The sequence below is a fragment of the Ruditapes philippinarum genome, unplaced genomic scaffold (genome assembly GCF_026571515.1).
Source record: "Ruditapes philippinarum isolate M1 unplaced genomic scaffold, ASM2657151v2 ctg271_1_1_1_1, whole genome shotgun sequence".
Classification (NCBI taxonomy): Eukaryota; Metazoa; Mollusca; class Bivalvia; order Venerida; family Veneridae; genus Ruditapes; species Ruditapes philippinarum.
In genome coordinates, this window is record NW_026860094.1 from 81,579 (window position 1) to 102,694 (window position 21,116).

Below are 21,116 nucleotides of genomic sequence, written 5' to 3' on the forward strand. Positions count from 1 at the left end.
AAACATAAAGTATATTCATTGTTCATACACTCAGATTTTATGCAGTTGTTAAATTTATAACAAAGGATACTCTTGAATCAATAACACTAACAAATGCTTATGTCTTTTACTACAATTATTTAAACGTATTGCTTGCTGATGCTAACTAAGAATACATTTGAATACTTAAAATGAAAATTAAATCTTCACCATGTATTAATAGTAATGACAATTTTCATCACAATTATGAATATAAATGAGTACATTTAAAGCTCGTCTGATGCTTTCAAATTTCGTACTCTGCAATTGGATCTTGGTAATATATTGTCTTTTCTACCAAGTCAACTAAAATACCTTCACCGTTTTTCTCGTCTACGTCTAAAATAAATCCTGGTGTTGGTAGTTTCATGTGATGCCGGAGATATTCTGATGCTTGAGTAAATTTACTATGATATCTTTGCTTTCGTATTAACGTTGATGCCTTATTATACATAAACATTAGTCTCAGAAGGAGTTTTAGTTCCAGATGCAGGTGGACCTACAAAACAAAACGCATTCACATTAATAAATTGAGAAACAAAGCGCATCAATGACATTCTTTTATCAAACACACTTTCAATCTCAAGTAGATGTTTACAATCTTATAAAAGGTCCATGAAATGGTCCGGGTCGCCTGTAGATATACAAGTATTTAGCAGGATTAGAAGTAATTATTAACTGCTCAAAAAGTATTCTGATAATGTTTGTTTAAAAATTATTTGAAATACTGTTTGTGAAGTCGATTTTATTTCTAAGTGTTTAAATGTATCTTAGAATCTTGAAAAAAAATAAAGGCAAAGAACAAACAATGACCTTTGTCTTTTAAATATCAAAAAAATATAAAGCAATTTAAAAGTATGAATTATGCATAAAACATTCATTTAAGGAAATTCATGGTTTACTTAATTTCATTAAACAAGATTGAAAACGAAATCTACTGTTACATATAAATAACTTTTACATCAGATAATATGTAAACTATGTTATTTCAAATTGATTCTTATATACAGTATCCATTAGATTGTCGATGTACAATTATTCAAAATTCAAAATGTGTATGTCTAAAATCTTATCAAAGCACTTTCATATAAAAATTGTATCTGTATTCTATATAATATATAATTGCTCACAGTGTGTTGTTACATGTATATTCAGTGTTTGCTTCTAAGACTTTCCTTGTTTGTTAGAGAATATATGCTCAAATTGTACAAAGTATTTTCTGTTAAACTCCATTGCTCCATCGTTGACATCATTAATATTTACTGTATTTACAAGTGTTAAAATGTATCTTAGAATCTTGAAAAAAAAATAAATGCAAAGAACAAACAATTACCTTTGTCTTTTTAATATCAAAAGAATATAAAGCAATTTAAAAGTATGAATTATGTATTAAACATTCATTTAAGATAATTACTGACATGGCTTCAGATTAACGGGCATTTTAAAGCTAGATATAAGATTTGACATTCTAAAGTTCTTGAAAACTCACATGTCCATAAAAAAATCCGTCACTTAACGTTATTTTCAAATAATATAGATCTAAAAAGTATTTATCAATGTAACCAACGATAAAACAACATTTTCTCATCTTTATTTTGTGTTATCAAATTTTCTAAGTTATTCCGAAAATAAAACTGAATTACCGATCTTTGTTCACATTGACAACAGTCCATTTCCTAGAATGGACGACAGCCCAGATTAGCGGTGATATCTAAACGCTGTATTTTCAGCATAGGTATTTAAGATGTTAATTTTTGGTTGCTGCTTGTATCCAAGAGTAAAAATGTTTGTTGTAAAATATCATTTCTCACAACAAACAAACTTAAATACAAGATTAAATTTTAATTTCCTCGTTTTTAACATCAATATCAATGTTTCCCTGATGGCAACCAAAACAAAAATTTCAGACGAATTTCATTAATAACATGAAGTCTTGAGCTAAAGAGTAAGTTAAAAATCAACAATGATACAATTTATGTTATACAAAAATGAGAATGATTGCTTGTTTTAATAATAAAAACAAGCAGTTCTTAAAGAAGAAAAAATACATCAGTTTTTTTCACACTAAAACTTACCGAGTATAAATTTTGAGTTATACAACGAGAGCACCAATAACGTTTACAAGCCGACAAGTTTACATCAAAGATGCATAAACATCAATCTCCTTATAATTTAATGTCTATGTTTACAAAATACTTTGTTGTTTCTTTCTTAGCTACATGAAAATAGTAAATCATTGCTATGCAGGCATTGCTAGAATTTCTTTAGGTATCAAAACCTTAGAAATAACATATGCAAGTTTACCAGTTTTACTTCGCCCGAGTATTTTTTTTAAAGATACTTCTTGTTTGAAATGGTAGCCAATTTTTTGCCAAAGGTTCTTTGTGGTATAGATATCTTTATAAGGCTTCGTTGATTTCCAGTTTATTCAGTACGTTGTTTGTAAGGAAATTAAAATGCAAAGTTCAGACGCATCATATAAGAATTATTTTACTTGTAAATTCATGTGTATTCAATTATTCCTGTGTAAGTTTAACATTTTAATTCATTCCGTTGCGAACCAGCACTCAGATGATATGTTACAAAACTCAATTTCATGTATTGATAAATGAATATCCAATTTAATTGAACTCTGTTTCGTAAAGTTATCAATGTTATAATATATTTATATGATTATAAAGTTTTTTGTTAAAACAATGCCATGGCTTTTTAAATTACATAAATTACTCACTGTAATCAATTGCATTATTACAAAATTGTTCCAAAAAAGTTCCATAAACAAGTAACACCACCATTTAAGCTAGATAGTGTCATTGATTTGTATTATAAACGCTTTGTACTTACTATTAAAGCTCATTTATGAAATAATATGTACAATTGTATACATCTTCTTAAAAGGTGTCCAAAACCAGATATTGCACAGCGATTCTAAATTAATTATTGCAAGTAAATTAAAAAAACATTGTGTGGCTTCATAACGTGGTGTTGGTTAGGAATAGAACCAGAGACCTTCCGATCCATAGCCTGACATTTGTTCCAATACACTACACCTCACGGACGTGTTAAATTTAAATTAACAAATATATCGATTTATTTTATGCTTTTCAGTGGATTACTGATTTATCCGTGAAAATTATATTTGATAATTTCACAGTGAAAATTATCAAAATATAATTTCGCACTTTTCAATGATAAGACTACTTTTTAAGATTTTCCCCATGCGGTACTTCAATTGTATTATTGCTGACAATTCTGACATTGTCAGGGCTGTTTAGAGAAAAGCAAAGCTGAAATTGATAAATAACTGAAATTTCAAAAATAATAAAAAGAAGAAAACTTACTTCAATTCATTCATATTACCAATTACCAAATATCGTCTCTAAATTTTTGTTTCATTTTTACAGTCTTAAAAAAACAATTCCTTCCACATGCAAAACTTCTCTTGACGACATCTGGGCATATTTAGGTATCCTACGAGCAATGACTGCCTAATCACATGAAAAGTCATGACAGACATCAGCCCGAAGAGTAAGTAAACAACCCTACGTTCGTCAGGAAGCCTTTAAAAAAGTCCATGATTCCTTTTTCCTAGCCGGCCGCTTTTTGAATGTTTACACATCTGTCAACACTTATTTATTGTCTGTTACAATCCTCAAATAAGTTTTCTTTCTCCTTAAAAGATGTATGACTAACAAATCTAAATGATATCCCTCTGAATCAAACACAATTATTTTCTTCCCGTGAAATACACAACTTTTAAAAATTGAGACCGCTTACATTTCACAGAGCCGGGTCTAATATAAATTCGTCGTAAGTAACAGAAATATAGATGGATGGTTTGACTTTTTCTCCTACTATAATTGTTTGTTTTCGTTATTAAAACAAGCGATCATTCATATTATTTGAATAAAATGAATAATATCATCGCCATTTAACGTTGATTTTTCAGTCCAAGACTTCATGTATTTTATGAGAAATTCGACTAATACATGTACATAATGGAGGCTACCAGTGTGGAAAACAGATTTTAATATTAAAGTTAATATCAAGGAAATTTCGTTTTAACTTGTTTTTAAGCATAAAATAAAAGGAAAATTTGTTTGTTTGTTGTGTAAGATGTAATTTTATTTCATCTCACGAACTTTAAAAACAGTATTCTCACTTGTGTCTACGCCACTCGTAAGAATACTGTTTTTAACGCTAAGAAAGTAAATCCGAACATCAGTATTTTTAATTCAGTCATTAACGCTGTACAGACGTTTAAAGAGTTGTTTACGTGACGTCACAATGTAGCGCTAAATATCGCGTGCAAAAAGCTGTACAATTGCATTTGTGTAGCAAACAAGAGGGTTCGTAACAAGTTTTCTTTGATGAAATTAAATACAAAGGTTATTTCTTCGTCCCGGCTCGTGAAAGTATGTGGCATTTTATCATGTTTCGTGAAAATATATTCCATATTTCACGAAAAACGAAAAAATATCCTTTTATCTTCATCATGTTGAACTTCATGAAAATATATACCACATTTCACTCAAACGAAAAAATAGCCTCTTAAAATTCGTAACTTGCCAGTGTTTATCCAATGATCTTTACGAAGGTTAATGAGGTGCCAGGTGCATATTGTTGGACAATAGATATGTGAAAATAAATATAGTGGTCTGACCTAAATTTTGTGAGAACCAGAAAAGTTAAAACAAAAACCAAGCATATAAAGGCGAGTAACAAGCGCCGAACGTTACGGTAAATGGCGGATGCCACTCCTTTTCTTTCTTTTTTCTTTGAATATACCGTAAAATTGACTGATTTTTAAACAAGCAGATTATATTAAATTCAGATCATATATTTAAGATCACCCACTTAAATAATATCAAAAGGTCTGACAAACACTATGAAAAGCCTGTACCGATTCGATATGCGCCGCAATATGCGCAGTCCTGTTCCCAAGTTCCCATGATACTTTCTAACTCTATAACTACACATTACGATAGTCAAATCAAATAATAACTGTTTGTCAAAATTTGTTTATACCAGTCTGTGTGTGTGTGTGTGTGTGTTGTTTTATTACTGTTTGTTTGTTTGTGTGTTGTTTTTTTTGTTGTTGTTGTTTTTTTGTTGTTTTTTTTTTGGGGGGGGGGGGTGGTTCCCGACAAATCTTTACTGCCTAATAGCCCTTAAAAACAATTGTTTTAGGTTCAACATTCTGAGCCCGAATCAATGAAGTTATGTCTGACAATGAGAGATGTTAAAATCAAGCTTCAACCTCTCTGTAGGATTTTCGAAACCTAATGGCATGGCATGGCATAATCACAAAATACAACTGCTGAATACATATCGCCTACAAAATAAAGACTGATGTAAACAATAATCAAGTCTTGTTTATTTTATAACACTAAGCAAGTACAATAGTTAAAAACCTGATCAAAATCGGTCATATTTACCTTTTTTATGTCGGTAAAAACCTGAAATTGTAAATAAATAAACACTAACATATAACGGGTAAAAATAAAGTTTTAAGAAAAAATGTTTCAGAATATTAAATGAACCTTTATCTGTGAGTTAACAAATTGTGTCTCCAATTTACGGCAAATGACACTGAAAAAATAACTAAATATATAATTGAAATTGTTTTGATTAAATTCCTTTTAAATTTACACGTGTATATATCGTGTCCGGTCCATAACTTTCTTCAAGGGATTTTGAAAATATTCGGCATAAATGTTCACAATAATTAGACGATGTGTCGTCGCTTACCTTGAAGGTCAAAGTTCAATTGGTATTGATAGGTCAACATTGCTGTTGGTGAAAAATTAGTGCTACATTGTATCAGACTAATAACCTTATCTATCAGGGGATTTTGAAAATATTTGGCACAAATTGTCACAGTAATGAGATATTGTGTCATGCGCATCATTTTAATGATCGTTAATTTTTAAACTTCCAGGAAGGATTGCTACTATGATACATAAAAAAACAAAGCTAAAAATACTTACATAGATCATTGCAGGTAAGTATAACCGCGATAACTAATACAAAGACAATACCAATTATAGCACCTATGCTCAATTCACTGTCCTCACTGTCATCACTGTCCTCACTTGTGACTGAGCAATACAAATAAAGATGTTAAAATAATTTAACATAATTGTATTGTGAGAGGTATATGGTAAATAATTATCCAAATAAAACATAAATACAATATCCATATGTTGTTATTTACTAGCTTGAAATTTATGAATAAATATTTCGAGCTATTACAACAATCAGATTGTTGTTGCCGTTTCCGTCATTAAACTTACACATTTGAATGGCCTTAATTATTTATTTATTTATTTATGATATTTTTAAAATAAAAACAATGCTTTTAACAAGGCCTTCAAGTAATTCAAATTGAATTTGACAGTCACTCATAAAATTAATGTACAGTGAAAACCCTCAATTAAGACGATCATACATACTTTATGACCATGGTCTATTTTAGTCATGTTGTATGAACAAACAATATGTTTATAAACAATATAAAAGAATGTTATAATATTTAATCTGATGAGAGGTAAATATATTTCTGAAGAAATTTAACATTAACTTCTTTTTGGTCTGATTTCAATATTAATTATTACATGTATATGATGTGCATAGTTAACCTATCAAATACGAAATTAATTCACCACACAAAAAAATGTGCTGAAAGCAACATTAAAACATTAAAACACTTTATTATTTACTTTCTTACCTCATTTCATACAATAACCCAATAGCAACAGTTTTTTTCCCACATCTTGTGAAATCAAGTGTCATGCCTAAGAGCATTCAAGCAGATGATACTAACAAATTTAGGAATTAAATAGGTGTTGTTTTTAATATCAATGGTCTCCATAGTGGGTTCAAATAAAGAATAAAACAATAAATTGGGCCTGAATCTGGTGGTATTAAAAGTGGATAAGCGGGGTGGTCTTAATTCTGAACATTAAGAACAGAAAATTACGTCTTTTCAAAAAATGGTCTTAATGGCGGTGTGGTTTTAACTCCGGGGTGGTTGTTAGTACGGATTATACTGTAAATTTATACTAATATATATATATAAGATCGGCACGCCGCAGCCGGGACTCGAACCACGGGTCTCTGGATTGCCGGTCCAGGATGCTAACCACTATACCAGAGCGTCCGTTGTAACACAATTGTCGTTGATTTTAACTGAGTATGAGTGTCACGTGACCGATTATGAGTTTGTGGCCCGTGCCGAAATACTCATAACAATAATTGACCCGCTGACGCGAGTATGTCAACAAATAGGAACAATGACGTCACGTAAAAGTGAAATTATGTTTATGGTTTAAGCATGAATCGTTTGATTTTATGCGAACTTTGTACAAAAACTGTTTTTATTGCAATGTAAAAAGTAATACGACCATCGGGAGGAAATAAAACTTGCTTCTTGATTCTTTGTATACCATAAGGGAAGCCACTAGAGTGAGACTAAAAATAAATTGGAAAACCACAAAAAATAACTGCATCCCGGTATATTATACGAAAAAGATGATACAATGGCTAAATACCTATATCTCGTCTTTTTATCTTTAAAACGTCTTATTCACCTTTTCACACCGATTTATTTACGAAAATGAATGAAAAATGAAGGCATCGGAGAAAAAAACGATTCTGTCTATTTTGTGAAGCGTCTTAAGGTACTGCTCCAATCCTGTACTGAATGAAATATAAAAAAAAATTGGATTACCAAGCTTAATAACATATTTCGGTACATACCGGACAAGGCGCTTGAGTGATTAAATAATAAAATATCGCAAAATTTCACACAACGGAATGAACTTTTAAACGTGCAATCCATCTCTACACACCGACTTACATAGTATTACGATTATGAATAAAACATGTAAGAATCGGGGGAAAATCTTTATTGGTCTATTTTGTGATCATGATTTCTGCAAGCGTCTAGAGGTACTGCTCCAATCTTTTATTTAGTTAAATCCAAGTTACATATATGCAGATATTAATACTCGTACATGGCAAAGAGGGGCGCGGATAGTGAAAATTCGGCCCTTGAATGTATAATGCCCACGGGCTAAAGCCCTCGAGGCTTGTATTCATTATCACATTCCAGTTCTACTCTCATGACAATTTATGTCTTAATATTTGAGTACTTGATCGTGTTTGTAATATTTTTCGCTAATTTTGCTTAAATTGAATAACTGTAATTAAGCTGTTGTAAAAATCAGTCAACGGTTTACCCAATTGAAAGCGATATAATATTCAAAGATAAATTATTGTAAAGTCAACTAGATTTGTTCACAGGTTGACATATCAACTGTTCATTGAAAACTGGTGAAGCAATTAAGCTATTGTGAAATATCATACTTTTATTATAATATTATCAGTGACATATTGTTTAAAAGCAGAGAAAGTATTGAATCATTTAGAAATGCCAATGACTTTTCCCTTCTTTATTTGAAATCCCAACGTTAAACATGAAGTACAACGTTCTGATAGATTAAATAATTTAAAAATTATAGATTATCATAATAAATGACATATAATGTTCAACATGAGATATAAGTATACTTTTAATACCCATCACAACGCATGATTATAAATATTTTGCATTTATAAAAGGATCAGCATGCGATACAAAAATTAATTAATTCAAATATGATATTCAGCGATTAATTGATGACAACCAGCGACAATGAACATTTTAAAGCATGAAAAGGTTTATTTTCTCTCCTCATAATTAGTTTGTAAGGTAATAGCGTATTTAAAAAGTAATCGTTGAAAAATCTAAACTAACCTTTTACTGTGTAATAAAAGCTTGATGTAATATTAAGTTGCAAATTTGTCGATGTATGGTGCAATAGTACTTTAAAAAGGACGGCCTTAGTCCCAGACCCTGACGTCTCTTTATGCTGAAATCCAATTGTTCTCTTTCCATTCTCATTCGTGTTGCATTTTGTGCACAAAGAGGTGTCGTTAGTGTCAATTTTGCTTGATTCATCTACAGAATATATTTCTTCTAAACCTTCCTTGAAAGCATTTTAAACATAAAATATCAAAATAAATTATTGCAATAATAACAAAAGGTAGCAAGAGCATCTTAAACTATAGTTTTTCACGTGGACATTGTGCGAATATTACTAGTATAATGCAGTTAATTACCAACAAATATGTAAGCAACATTTTGTAATGATTTTCAACAATAAATACTTTTATCAAAACTGATCCAGCATTCTGTGTCGCACTGAATGTTATAATAATAACGATCAACGAGTTGAATAACATTAGACCAAGTAAGCTTATTGTGAATAACGTATAAATGAAATTATTTTATACTTTTGAATGGATCAATAATTTTTTTTTCGAAAATATCACAGTGAAATTTATAATTATATAATTTCACACTAGAATTGTTCTGGAAAATCAATGACAGTCTTCAGCTAGATCTGTCAAGAACCTGGCGTCGGTATAACAGCTTTAGTAAATAATTGCCCGTCCTTTTGAAAAGGGTTTAAAGATGTGAAACTTGTCGGTTTGGATGGACTGAATAATTTACATCTCAGGCAAAGTTTAAACATATTCATTTCAATATTTCATATATTTTACATTTCAAATGGTTATAATTTTTAAAACATTAATATTAAATTGGAATGGATTAGAACGAAAGAAAACTTATATAACTTTAATTTAATGGGGTTGTTTATTTTGGTCATTTATACAAACAATTATTTATGATAAAAGATTTAGATTGCAATCTCATGTCCATTTTTTAGTTCAAGCGACTTGTGAGTATACAGTTTTGAAGCTCACTTGATGAAATAGAATTGCATCTTATACAAACCTTGTATGTTATAAATGCAGAGCAGGTTATAGTAAAATATATTAATTTATTTTCTAATCTTTGTCCTTAATTAATAAAACAATGACAGCAGCGAATTTCCTCTGTGATTTCAGGACATATTTTTACTAATATAATGCAGAATTCCGTGTTTAAAAAGAACAAAAAAAACTTACAACAATTATAAACCAGTCATACTTCAAGTCCGAGAAACCAGAAATGCAGCCAGTTGTAACAGAAATAATACCGTTGGTATTGTTCGACCCTGGCTCTGACATTGATGTAGGTAAGGTCGTATCGAATACTGAAATAGTTATGTACTAACGGTTTTATATATTAGAAAACATGTCAGACTCAAAGGCAATTCCAACAAAGAAATGTGTATTATTAAGGAAAAATAAAGATTTTGAAACAATTTTCTTTTCTCATTTATATATTATATTCATTTTGTTTATTTTGTTCGTATATATGTTTTCTTTTTCTGTTTTCATGATATTGATTATTCAATGTTTTGGATATAATTTATACAATACGTATATGAAAAATTACCCCACCTATTGACGGAGGGACCTTTGACTGCATTATGCTACCATCGCTCGGATCTTTACACGTAATCTTTGTACAATCACTATAATTATATGAATTCATAGTCATCTTATAAACATTTTCAGTCATGTTTATCGAGTAACTGTAACCACTGTACTGGGGTACGCATATTGTAGACAGCACACAGCTTGAATGGAACATATCATCCAAATACCAATCTATGCCTGTTCCTGGTGCGTTTGTGCAAATACACGTAGCATCAGATTGTATCAAAGGATTGACGCTGTCACATGTTAGGTCGATCGCAACTGAAAATCAAAGAAATACAAATAAGGAAGTCTACTTAAAGTAATTCACTACCTTTTTCTCAAAAAAATATGAGTAAACAAATACAGTAGACTGAAAATCATACAATGTTTTAAATGTCAAACATTGTTGATAGAATACAGCAATTTAGAACAAGGTAAAAAATAGCTGAAACATCTAAATTCATAAGGATTTATCATACGCTAAAACTAGAAGATCTTTACAGTTGGAATTATAGTATAATTAACCATTTATGTTGATTTTGAATGTATAGACTGACATTTTCAATGAGAATAACCAAGAAAAAAAAGTGATTTATTCACGACATTTAATTTGCAATTAAATTTTCAGAATATTATGGCTTTGTTATTGTAACAAAACATATACTGTATAGGTTTTTTTTCCTAAACAAATCCAGATGTATTCGGCAAAACTCTGTTTAATATAGTTATTACCATGTCATTTCTATCAATTTCGTCATGTGTTTACAACTTTGTAATTTATAAAGGGAACGATGTGCTTAATGCTCTTTGCCTGCATTAATATTGGTAAGATGTATATTTGAACCATAATTAGGATTTATGTATACTCATATAGGAATGCTGATAATATCGTTATATCAGACAATGTTCGATTTTAATTATGATAATGTAAAGTTAAACTAATAAACATGAAGAAAACAAAAAATATACACCTCCCTACAAGTTACAATGAAAATATATTTAATGCAGAAAAAACACTTCGGCAACCACTTCCAATGAGTTAAAATGTATATAAAATAATATAAAAAATAACGATAATAATAATAACAACTAACCAATTGCTCTAAGAAACAATTGTGACAGTACAATCAATTTCGTTAGTGCATCCATTGTAGTGCTGAAATTAAACAATAAATACATCATCATAAAAAATGATAAAATATCTTTATAATAACTTTTGGAAGGCTAAACTTAGCATCTGCATCTTATGGCAGGAGTAGATACAAAATGTCTCAGTAAATATTGCGGTCATCATATTCATTAGAACAGTACATCGTTTAATTGCATCTGACATTTAATAAAATAATACTCATAACTCATTACAGCAACTTATTTATTTAATTAATGAAATGATGATTGGTATTATACAATTTTAAACAGACGCTACAAGTATTCCGGAAAAATGTGTAACATAAACGCGTAATATACTATTTGAAGTTCAAAAATATCTTAAAACATCTTGAAGGGGAAATAAGTCATGTAAGTACAGAACTATTTCGCTCTTTACTGTTGATTAAATAGAAGTACGTTTATATATCGTTCTATGCTAAATTACGAATTCAATTCAATTTTACGAATCTTTAGGGTATTTCAATTTTACGAGTATTTAGTATTTAAAATTGTTCGACCTTAAACTTTGTTGAACTTTGGATACTATGGATACTTACGGTCTGAACATATATAATCTATCGTTAATATTGTTGAAAACTTTTACAACTGTTCTTTAAAAGATAAAATAAGAAATTGTTGTCTTATTCAAATTAGTGCTCTAAATAGCCACGATTTACTTCATTTTCTTCGGGAAACCCTGCAGAAAAGTTAAGGCATCAAAGATGGCCAACAAACCCTTTAATATTCTATATTATAATTTGCCAGACTGAATTATAAAAAAAATGAATCTTTGCGTGTAAAAATAAGTAGACTATGCACGGTTGCATGTAAACCAAAATAGGGTGCGGGTAATGCTATGACCAGCAGTTCTTAAAAGTCCAGAATTTTGTTTCATCATTTCACTGTTTATTATGTTGATCTTTCATATGACGATATATGTTATATGCAGCTTAATAGTAAAACACAATAGAAGAAAGTAACCCACAGTGCAAATCACTTCCAGTTTTAACCAAGAGGGTTTATGTAGCGCCTCTCACGTCAGTATGTCTACCTGCTTAATAACAAATATTCATTCCTTCAAATACGATAAAAAAACATCGACGGTTATATTTCAATAACGGAAAATAAAAAAAAAATTCTATATGAACTAACCCGTACTTACAGCTTATTTGTGTGATTCTGGAATATGTACTACTTTTACAGCCATCTTTGCTGTGCATCGGATTTGAGTATTCCAGAGACAACAAATAAAAAAAAAACAGTGTGGTAGTTGGCTGAAATAGACCATTAAAATGTTATCCAACCGTATTACTTTGTGCTATTCTAACCCTTTCGCTGCCAGAGGGTTATTGTTTTATTGTTCACCTATTTGCCAGAGGATTTTCTAAGAAATTACTATATTATTAATTAATATAGTTATTATTAATTGTTATTAGTATTATAATAATGATATATGTTTCCAAATCTGTTAGTATAATAATAATTATTGTCGATAGTATAATTTTCTTTATATTTATTATTATTATTATTATTATTATTAATTTATTATTATTACTATTATTATTATAGAAACGGCTAAAGCCGTCCATATGGCATATACGCCGAAAATAAGAGGAACGGCTTAAGCCGTTCTTGCCTTAAATAATGCACTGAAGGACACTTGAAGTCTTCCTCCACCAGTATAGCTGGAACGTCGGCATATTTTAATGTGTCGGTGGGACGTAAAACCCAATAAAACCAATAAACAAACATACATGGTTTTAAAGAATAAAGCAATTTACATCTCAAATCAACAAAACAGATAAAAGAAAAGGTATTATAAAGGTATTACCTTAAACACTTGCTATATCACAATTTATATTATGAATATTGTTTTAATTGTTTGACACCAACTACGTATAAAATATTTCAGGTAGAGGATTTTACTTCAAATCAAAACGTTAATTATTAGATATGCAATCAATCGTTCGGATACAGTTATTGCGTGACTAAAACTGCTTGATTTTTTATAAAGCAATTATTGAACATTTAAATCAAAAGATCGATCTTTAAAGTATAACATGGTTAAGACTTTATTATGTTGGGGATAAAGATTATTTGTCACACTCTATGGAAATATGATATATAGATAATTGTGCCTGATAATACATATTGTAAAACATTGCAAATTAAGGAGATTCGACCCAACGTTAAAACGTTTTAGAATAGATAATTACAAATAATTTGTCTTCTTTTTGAATTGTCTTTACTAACATTAAAATCAATAGACTAAGTTTATGACATTGTGCTCAAGTTATACCATTTTGTTTGATACTGTCAACATGCTTCTTGATATAAACAAGTTCATCAACTAATGGGTGGGATTTTCACACAATGCTCCTCCTGGGTATAACTTTAATTTATCAATGACATCTCTCAATGAAATTTCAAGAAGTTGTAGAGACTAGTTAGAATAATAACAGTGTCAAGGAATCATACGTTATTTTTAAAAATCTCCCTTTGATACTTTTTAACAATGCTTTTCCGAAAAAAAAACATGAAAACGATTTTAATAAAAACTTCACACAGTGACAGAAATTTGCATTAGAAGGTCATTATAATAATACCTTGCTTAATTTTCGAATTATCTTCCATATACAGTTGAGTTCACACTAAACTTCCCACCCTTGTGCACTTCTAGTGCACTAGAGCTGAACTAGAAGTGCACACCGTGTGCACTTCTAGTGCACTAGACCATATGACCAGGCTGGCCAGGGAAGGTGACTGACACCTAAATAGTTTATTGGATAATTGTATATCAAGTGACAGGGGGCATCTATTGTTAAGCTGCTGTAAGAAAAAAAAACTTTGGGAATATGGCCTATTCATGAATACAAATAAGAAAATTTAAACATTTTTGGTGATATCATGTTAAAGCTTAAAATTAAAAAAAATATTTATTGGAATCATATTTTTATTTACCAGTATTTAACTGTAAGTGTAAAATAATACCCCTTAAAATCAAATTTATAGAATTAATAAGGTTAAACTCAAATATTCTCCCTAATGGATAATTGCGTAAAAGTGTTTTTAAAGCTATTTTAATGGCCATGTATTTCAATTTTGCTAGGGTACAAATGGGAAAATAAATGTGATAATTCTGACCTATTTAATTTAGTTTGTAACAACATAAACTTTTTTTTTCATATTAGCTAAAACAAATCATGGAAAGGTTTATATTTAAGCTAAAATATTAATTCTATAATATATAACTTAGAGACAATTCCTCATGTTCAATATTGAAAGAGAATATTAATACATTGATTTTAAAACAATCAATATACTGTGATAATTTAGTATTCAACTGTGTAATGCTTGCAAATGTTTTAAACTACAGATATAAATAATTAAAATATTATCCATAAAATAAATAAATTTGATAACTTTATACATGATTTCAATATTAAAAATTTAATGTAAAAAGGGAATACTTTTATTGAAGAGGTAAATCTCAAGTCATGCTGTGTATTGGTATTTTACTGAGATGGATTGTTTTCATTATACCACCCTCCTGCTGATAAGAGGGCCCCAGGGTAAATAACGAAGAACAGTCAATTTTGCGGATTATAAGTATGCATTAAAATTCCCTGGTTTTCTCAAAATTGAAAATGCATGTTAGACATAAGCCTGGGATTCATCAGGCATTGGCACTCAGGCTAGTTAGTCATATAGATAAATGACAATAATTTTTGTATAATCAAACATATACAATAAAAAATCATAATGGCATAAATGCATATTAGATATTATTGTCTCTAAAGCGGAAAATTCTGTATTTATCCAATTTTCCACATTTCTTGCCACTCTGCATAATAATATATAACTTAAGAGGCAATTCCTCATGTTCAAGATTGAAAGAGAATATTAATTCATTGATTTTAAAACAATCCATACACTGTGATATTATGTTTTTCAACCATGAAATGCTTGCATACTTTTTAAAGATATAAATAATTAAAAAATTTCCATGAAATCATGGAGCTTAATTTAAGTTTATATATCTGTGCATGAAATAAATAAAATTGATAACTTGATTTAAGATTTCTATATTAAAAAGTTAATGTATAAAAGGAATGCTTTTATACAAGAGGACAGTCTCAAGTTATGCTGTGTATTTGTATTTTTCTGATAGTGCCTGTTTTCATTATACTGGTCTCCTGCTGAAAAGAGGGCCTCAGGGTAAATAACAAAAATGCAGATGTATGCAATATTTATTTAAAATTTCTTGTGTTTTTTTTCCAAAATACATGTAAGACATCTACGATAAATAACTATAATTTTTGTATAATCAAATGTAAAAAAATAATAATAATGGCATAAACGCATGTTAGATATTATTGTCATTATTGTCTTTGAAGTGGAATTTTCAAATCTTATCATAAAAATCTGGTTAAAAATCAATATCAGTGTTAACTATTCTGGAAAGACTTCATATCAATATGTATCCACATTTCTTGCAATTCTGCATTAAAATCATCTTTTAGTTTATGAACTGGGAAATGTTAATTTTTTCTATTATAGATTTGACAAATTTGCCTTGTCAGTTTTAACACATTTAGAAAATAATATATTTTAAAGAAAATATTTGAATACATGATTATAAAACTTTTCCAACTTCCTTTTCACTTCAATGCAAACCTTTTATTTTGTTTATTTTTTTTGTTTTTGTTTTTTTTTAATAAAATACCATACATGAGCAGAAAACAGATACAGAAGATTGAAGTGTCAAAAGTCATGCTGTGTATTGGTGTTTTAATATAGTACCCTGCTGATAAGATAGTCCCTCAGGGTAAATAACAAAAGGCAGATGATGAATATAAGTTGAGGCAATGTAAATGATGGTGCAAATAAATTTCTATACAAGTAGTACAAAAAAGAAAACTGAAATTTTTTTGCATTTTATAATGAACTCTTAAAAATAATCATATTGCATTATTATGCTACAATGCATGAAAAAAAGAAAAGAAAAGATTGGTGTGTCTCAAAAAATGGAATTGAAAGATTTTTTAACCTTTTTGTTAATATCCATATCAGTTAAAGTATACTAGTGTCCCACAGTTACATATCAATACTTAATCTACACAGATCAATACTTAATATATCACCATTATATATAACTATTTATTTTTAGAATAATATATGTATCATTTACATTAATCTTAGGTAAATCTCAGTTTCAGAAGGTAAAAAAGATTATAAATGAGATAAAATTGACAAAATTTTGGCCAATTATAAACATATTAAATCTTTAATGTATTAAAGGCTATTAATGCTTAAAATCATTACCTTTAACTAAAACAACCATAAGTTATGATAAAAAATAACTAATTGGTATAATTTGCCTCTCCCCCACCCCCCCCACCCCCCCAAAAAAAAAGAAACCAAAAAAAAAAAATTGACTAAATTTTGTTTAATTAGCATTTCATATTTCATTACCAGATTATAATGAAATAGAATCCTATTAAATATCAATTAATTTTGTTTATTTATGCACTTACCAACATTAAAGTTATAATTATTTATATTTACTTATTTTAACAATTAAGTTTTAAAGTACAAAATCAGTAAAATTAATGACTTAAAAGAATTGTTGTTCTAATATTCTACGCCATATTTTACAAAATCCAATATTCTCAACTTCAAATTTATCATAAAAAACTATTAAACAGATATCTATATTTATCTATCTTTTTGTAAAAGTCAAATTGCTATTCATTGAAATAAAAGGTAACTGCTGAATATATATAATAGGTCTGGTGCACTACAAAGTGCACTAATGAAGTGCACTAGTAGTGCACTACTAGTGCACTTTGAAGTGCACTAGTAGTGCACCTCTAGTGCACTCCTAGTGCACTTTGTGTAACCTTTAGTGTGAACTCAACTGTATATATACTTTTAAATGATACGTGTGAGGCCGTTAACTTCTAAACTTTGAAATATATCTTATTGAAACTTCACAAGGTTGTAGCAAGTGCAGTGTTTAAGAACAATTTTGAATTTGAGGTTTGATAATTATTTTATAGCCTTACGTAAACGTTTTACTCTATAGCCTAATGTGATATCACATGGCATGATTTCGATTTATCATTCTCGAAAAAAAAATCACTAAATCAATAATTGTTTTGCAATATTCCCCAGGGTAGGTAGTGTATAAAGACTAAAGAAAACGCAATGTTCAAGTTCTCACCCTTGGCAGCCCTGCACATGTAAACTTTTTACTATATTAAAATATTTTACAATATTAATATGTTAGTTCAGCCCCGCCTCGGGTTGCTGATATGAACTTTTACCCTAAAAGACAAGTGTTATTTTTATACAATCAACTGACTTTTATAGACAGATTGTACTTATTGTATTTAAAGTCATGACTACACTGGGTTGCTTATAATGATTTTATCCTTTCTCTGTTTCAATATTACTTGGAACTTACGACCCATGCACTGTTTGCACTATTTGTCATTTTGCCAAGATTAATCTATTGTCAATTGTACGTTATACAAACAAAAATAGTATTTATTTTGCATAGGCATAGCTGTATTCCTGTAGATATGGGCTAACTGAAAAGCTGTAAAATCCAATCTAAGGTATAAACAAGAGGGCCATGATGGCCCTGAGGTCGCTCCCCTGTATATAGGCCCCCGGAGAGGGACCAGTTTAAACCCCGGGGATTTTATTTGAACAAACTTGGAAGACACCCATTAGAAGATATTTCATGATGTTGAGTTTTTACTACACACATATAATGAAAAACAATGACCTCCCGTCCGCCAGGGCCATTTTTAACCCAAGGGCTTTTATTTGAACAAACTTGGTAGACACACATAAGAAGATGTTTCATGCTAAACATCTAAGCTCTAGCTCATTGGGTTTTTTAAAAGAAGTTTTTTAAGTTTTTACTTTACACATATAGTTAAAAACAATGACACCCCTGGGACGGGCCAGTTTTGACCCCAGGGCGTTTATTTGAACAATTTTTGTAGACACTTGTAGAAGATGTTTCATGCTTAATATCTAAACTTTAGCTATTTGGGTTTTTTCAAAGAAGATTTTTAAGTTTTTGCTATACACAATAGGGAAAATCAATGACCCCGGGGCGGGGCCAATTTTGACCACAGGGCTTTTATTTGAACAAACTTGGTAGACACTTACAAGAAGATTTTCTTTCGATTGCTATGGCAACCAGAGTTCTGCATGGAATTAAATTCTTTGAACAATTTTTAAAGGTGACTACCAGGGCTTTTATTTGAACAAACTTGGTAGACACCCATAAGAACATGTTTTATGCTAAATATCTTAGCTTTAGCTCTTTGAGTTCTTTACAAGAAGCTTTTTAAGTTTTTACTATATGCATATAGGGAAAATCACTGACCCCCTGGGGCGGGGCCAATTTTGACCCCAGGGCTTTTATTTATACAAACTTGGCAGACACTCATTAGAAGATGTTTCATACTAAATATCTTAGCTCTAGCTCTTTGGGTTCTTTAAAAGAAGATTTTTAAGTTTTTACTAAATGCATATAGGGAAAACAATGACCCCATAGGGCGGGCCCAATTTTGACCCCATGGCTTTTATTTGAACAAACTTGGTAGACACTCACAAGAAGATGTGTCATGTCAAATATCTAAGCTCTAGCTCTTTTGGTTTTTTAAAAGAAGATATTTAAAGATTTTTCTTTCGATTGCCATGGCAACCAGAGTTCTGCATGGAATTAAATTCTTTGAACAATTTTTTAAGGTGACTACCAAAGGAACATTCCTGTGAAGTTTGGATCAAATTGGCTCAGTGGTTAATAAGGAGATGTCATTTAAAGTCTGCGTCACATTACACTCCGATTAGGTTTACGATCGAGTACCGATGTCTGAACGGGCTGAAATTGCCAATTTTTTTAAAGGTCTCCGGCCGGTGACCCTCCGGTGTCAAGTGACCGGTGGGGCACCGTACGGGTATCGGAGAATTTTAGTACAGAGTTATTTTCTACCGGCATCCGGTACATCGCCAGTGCAACGTAGCAGACACGGTAAAATACCCTCCGATGATACCCGACCGGACACCTTTTGTTATCGGTTACATACCTGTTAGAAATTTTACCTCCTGGGCGCTAAATATTCCTCCAGTTTCCGAGCGGTATCTGAGCGGTTACCGAAGGCGTCTCGACATGTTACTGACCGGGACCCGGATGGACGCAGTACGTCACACGTATGGTCCTAAAATGTCCGTAAGGATAGCGTTGGGCAAGGCTTTGACCCGTGTTCAATTCTCGGACGACGGTGAAGGTCACTTTTGTTGTACAGATGTTATCAGTACCTTGCGAAAGTGAAAAAGATTATTACTGTTTAACTGCTTGAACGATGCGGTGGCTGAACTGTGCTCTGGTATGTACATTACTGCCAAAGTCCTCAGGGTAAATCATAAATAACACCATCATTCCTCATTAGCCAGCGTGCAGAGCTGAATCGGTTAAATAGCTGGACTTGTAATCTGTACACTGTGGGTTCGATTCCCGGGATTACCAACTGAATCTTTTAGACGAGACTTTAAGCGAGGTCCCGTGTATGAGTGCTGAAACACTTTGATAGGTAAAAAAGGAGAAGATTGTTTGGGTCCTGCTTGGCTCTTTGATGTTGGTCATCCTGTGTTGCTAGATAGTGTCGGGGTTGCGTTCATTGAACGCCACTTTCCTTATTGATCTTGTTTTTCATATTTTTCTGAAATTAGGGCATCTTGCTATCTGTATCTTGCGCTGTCCTCCAACATCTAGAACGACTAATACTCTTCTGGAGGACTCGCCTATACGGGCAACCGATGGTAAGTATTTAGAAACTCAATTACACACATATATTCTCTCAGTTTTCACACACGTCCATGGAGGTTACTAAAAGTTTTCAAGTTTCATTTACAATCTTTTATGGAAAACTTTGATTTCAGAGTGTAATATACCTTCCAAAACAGAAAACAAAGAAGGGGTTGGGGAGAAATAAGAGGAGAAGAGGAAATATTCCAACAATAGAGGGAGTGTGAATAACGACTGGAAAATGGGATAGCATGCCAAACGAATACCGTCCGACAGCCGACCAGATATCGCACGTATACTTTACCGTCACAGTACGATTGTTGCAAACAGGCCAGATAACGGAAGGCAACTGGAGATTTATCGTACGGTAGTCTGCCGGGTACCTTAAGAATATCGACCGGTGTCCAGAAAGAAGACGCCAAGGGTTTTCACCGGATGTCCGGGCGAGTACCTTTCGGAAACCTTCCGAATACCTAACTGACCACAGAGGGAGAATGACAGCCCACTTCTTTCCGGACATGATTGAAATGTTTCTCTCCGATCTCAAATTATCAACGGTGTCCCATCGATCCCTCTATATCGGCCGGTCCCCGCTTGTAATGTGACGTAGGCATAAAGTAAAAGTTTACGGACGGACGGACGGATGCCGGACGAAAAGCGATCACAAAGGCTCACCCTGTCACTTTGTGACAGGTGAGCTAAA

At 31.1% G+C, this 21,116-nt stretch overlaps 1 protein-coding gene across 1 annotated transcript; it reads right to left on the reverse strand.

Moving 5' to 3' along the window:
• Positions 1 to 265: 265 nt before the first annotated feature.
• Positions 266 to 13,549, reverse strand: LOC132758869 (uncharacterized). Its single transcript, XM_060750576.1, has 9 exons — positions 13,415 to 13,549; positions 11,529 to 11,590; positions 10,414 to 10,713; positions 10,036 to 10,163; positions 8,819 to 9,050; positions 6,009 to 6,119; positions 5,457 to 5,477; positions 1,228 to 1,280; positions 266 to 517 (listed from the first exon to the last, which is right to left on the reverse strand). Exons 2-9 carry the CDS (start codon positions 11,581 to 11,583, stop codon positions 266 to 268), a joined length of 1,152 nt encoding a protein of 383 aa, XP_060606559.1. The 5' UTR covers positions 11,584 to 11,590; positions 13,415 to 13,549.
• Between the last annotated feature and the right edge of the window lie 7,567 nt (positions 13,550 to 21,116).

Excerpts from the sequence above, each read along its gene's own strand:
- LOC132758869 (XM_060750576.1), bottom strand. The coding sequence starts at position 11,583 with ATGGATGCACTAACGAAATTGATTGTACTGTCACAATTGTTTCTTAGA. Across the intron at positions 10,714-11,528 it reads ATTGTTTCTTAGAGCAATTG|TTGCGATCGACCTAACATGT; the intron begins GTTAGTTGTTAT and ends TTTGATTTTCAG. Across the intron at positions 10,164-10,413 it reads AAAGGTCCCTCCGTCAATAG|TATTCGATACGACCTTACCT; the intron begins GTGGGGTAATTT and ends TAACTATTTCAG.